General features: G+C 62.1%; 1 protein-coding gene across 1 annotated transcript in view; it reads left to right on the top strand.

Moving 5' to 3' along the window:
* DENND4B (DENN domain containing 4B) overlaps positions 1–1,282 on the top strand; it is a 13,948-nt gene that overhangs the window by 3,090 nt on the left and 9,576 nt on the right. Inside the window, exons 3-5 of the mRNA XM_023759306.1 lie at positions 49–297; positions 370–614; positions 1,113–1,196. Coding sequence (XP_023615074.1) covers positions 49–297; positions 370–614; positions 1,113–1,196 — 578 coding nt within the window. The remainder of the gene's footprint in view (positions 1–48; positions 298–369; positions 615–1,112; positions 1,197–1,282) is intronic.

Consider the following 1,282-nt stretch of genomic DNA (forward strand, 5'->3'; position numbering starts at 1 on the left):
GCTGTCACTTTCATTGTGCCTGGACTCCCTCTCCTTCGCCATTGGCCCTTCCCTGGGATCCCCCCAGTTCCTTCCCTGGAGCCTGATACACCCTCCTTTTGGGGGCCCCACTCTGTCCTGGGTGCAGAGCTGCTGGGCCGCTACCCAGAGGAGGACAATGAGACATTTCCGCTGCCCGAGTCAGTGCCCGTCTTCTGCCTACCCATGGGGGCCACCATCGAGTGCTGGCCGGCCGAGACCAAGTACCCGGTGCCGGTCTTCTCCACCTTCGTGTTGACGGGTGCAGCTGGTAATAAGGTGGGTGTGTGGAGTGGGGGAGGGGGTCTGGGCCGTGCAGGGCCCACCTGACTGCCCCTCTGCCCCCGCCAGGTGTACGGTGCAGCCCTGCAGTTCTACGAGGCGTTCCCGAGGGCCAGGCTGTCGGAGCGGCAGTCACGGGCACTGGGCCTGCTGAGCGCCGTGGAACGAGGCCGGGCACTTGGGGGCCGAGCGGTGCGCAGCCGGCGCGCCATCGCCGTGCTGTCCCGCTGGCCTGCCTTCTCCGCCTTCCGCGCCTTCCTTACCTTCCTTTACCGCTACTCCGTCTCAGGCCCCCACCGCCTGCCCTTGGAAGCGTGAGCATGGCTCCCCTGACACTGGGAAGGAGTCTGAGGGGATCAGGAGGCCAGGAGAGATGGAAGAGATTAGGATGGAGCGGACTGGGGGTGTGTGGGGGGGAGGTGGGCAGAGAAGTGGGGGACAGGGCTGTCGTGTGTGGTTGTATACATTGCCAAAGTGCCGCTGGCTAAGGGGGAGAGGGGCCTGAACTCCAGTCCACACTTGCTAGCTAAGGGGCTTGCATGGATTCTATACATAGGGTGTCCCAAACATGTGTACACACACTTCGAATCATAAAGGCAGTTTCATTAAAATACATTTAATTTCAAAACGGAGCCATCAGCTGTTTTGGGGGGACACCCTGTATACTGGCTGCTCCGATGGCTGACGCAGGCTCAAGGCGAGGTCAGGGAGGAATAAAGTTCTGGGGCCAGGTGGCTGAGGAGAGTGAATGTGATGGTAGGATAGAGGTAGACTGGGGACTCCGTCTCTGACCCGCATACCTCTCTCCCCAGGCACATCTCCCACTTCATTCACAACGTCCCCTTCCCTTCCCCACAGAGACCCCGCATCCTGGTGCAGGTGAGGGCTGAGGCCGGGCTGGGGCTGGGCGGGAGGAGGGCAGTTGGCAGGGGCCAGCCTCCGTTACCCTGACCCCTGGCTCTTCTGCCTCCCAGATGTCTCC

The sequence above is a fragment of the Myotis lucifugus genome, unplaced genomic scaffold (genome assembly GCF_000147115.1).
Source record: "Myotis lucifugus unplaced genomic scaffold, Myoluc2.0 scaffold_151, whole genome shotgun sequence".
NCBI lineage: Eukaryota > Metazoa > Chordata > Mammalia > Chiroptera > Vespertilionidae > Myotis > Myotis lucifugus.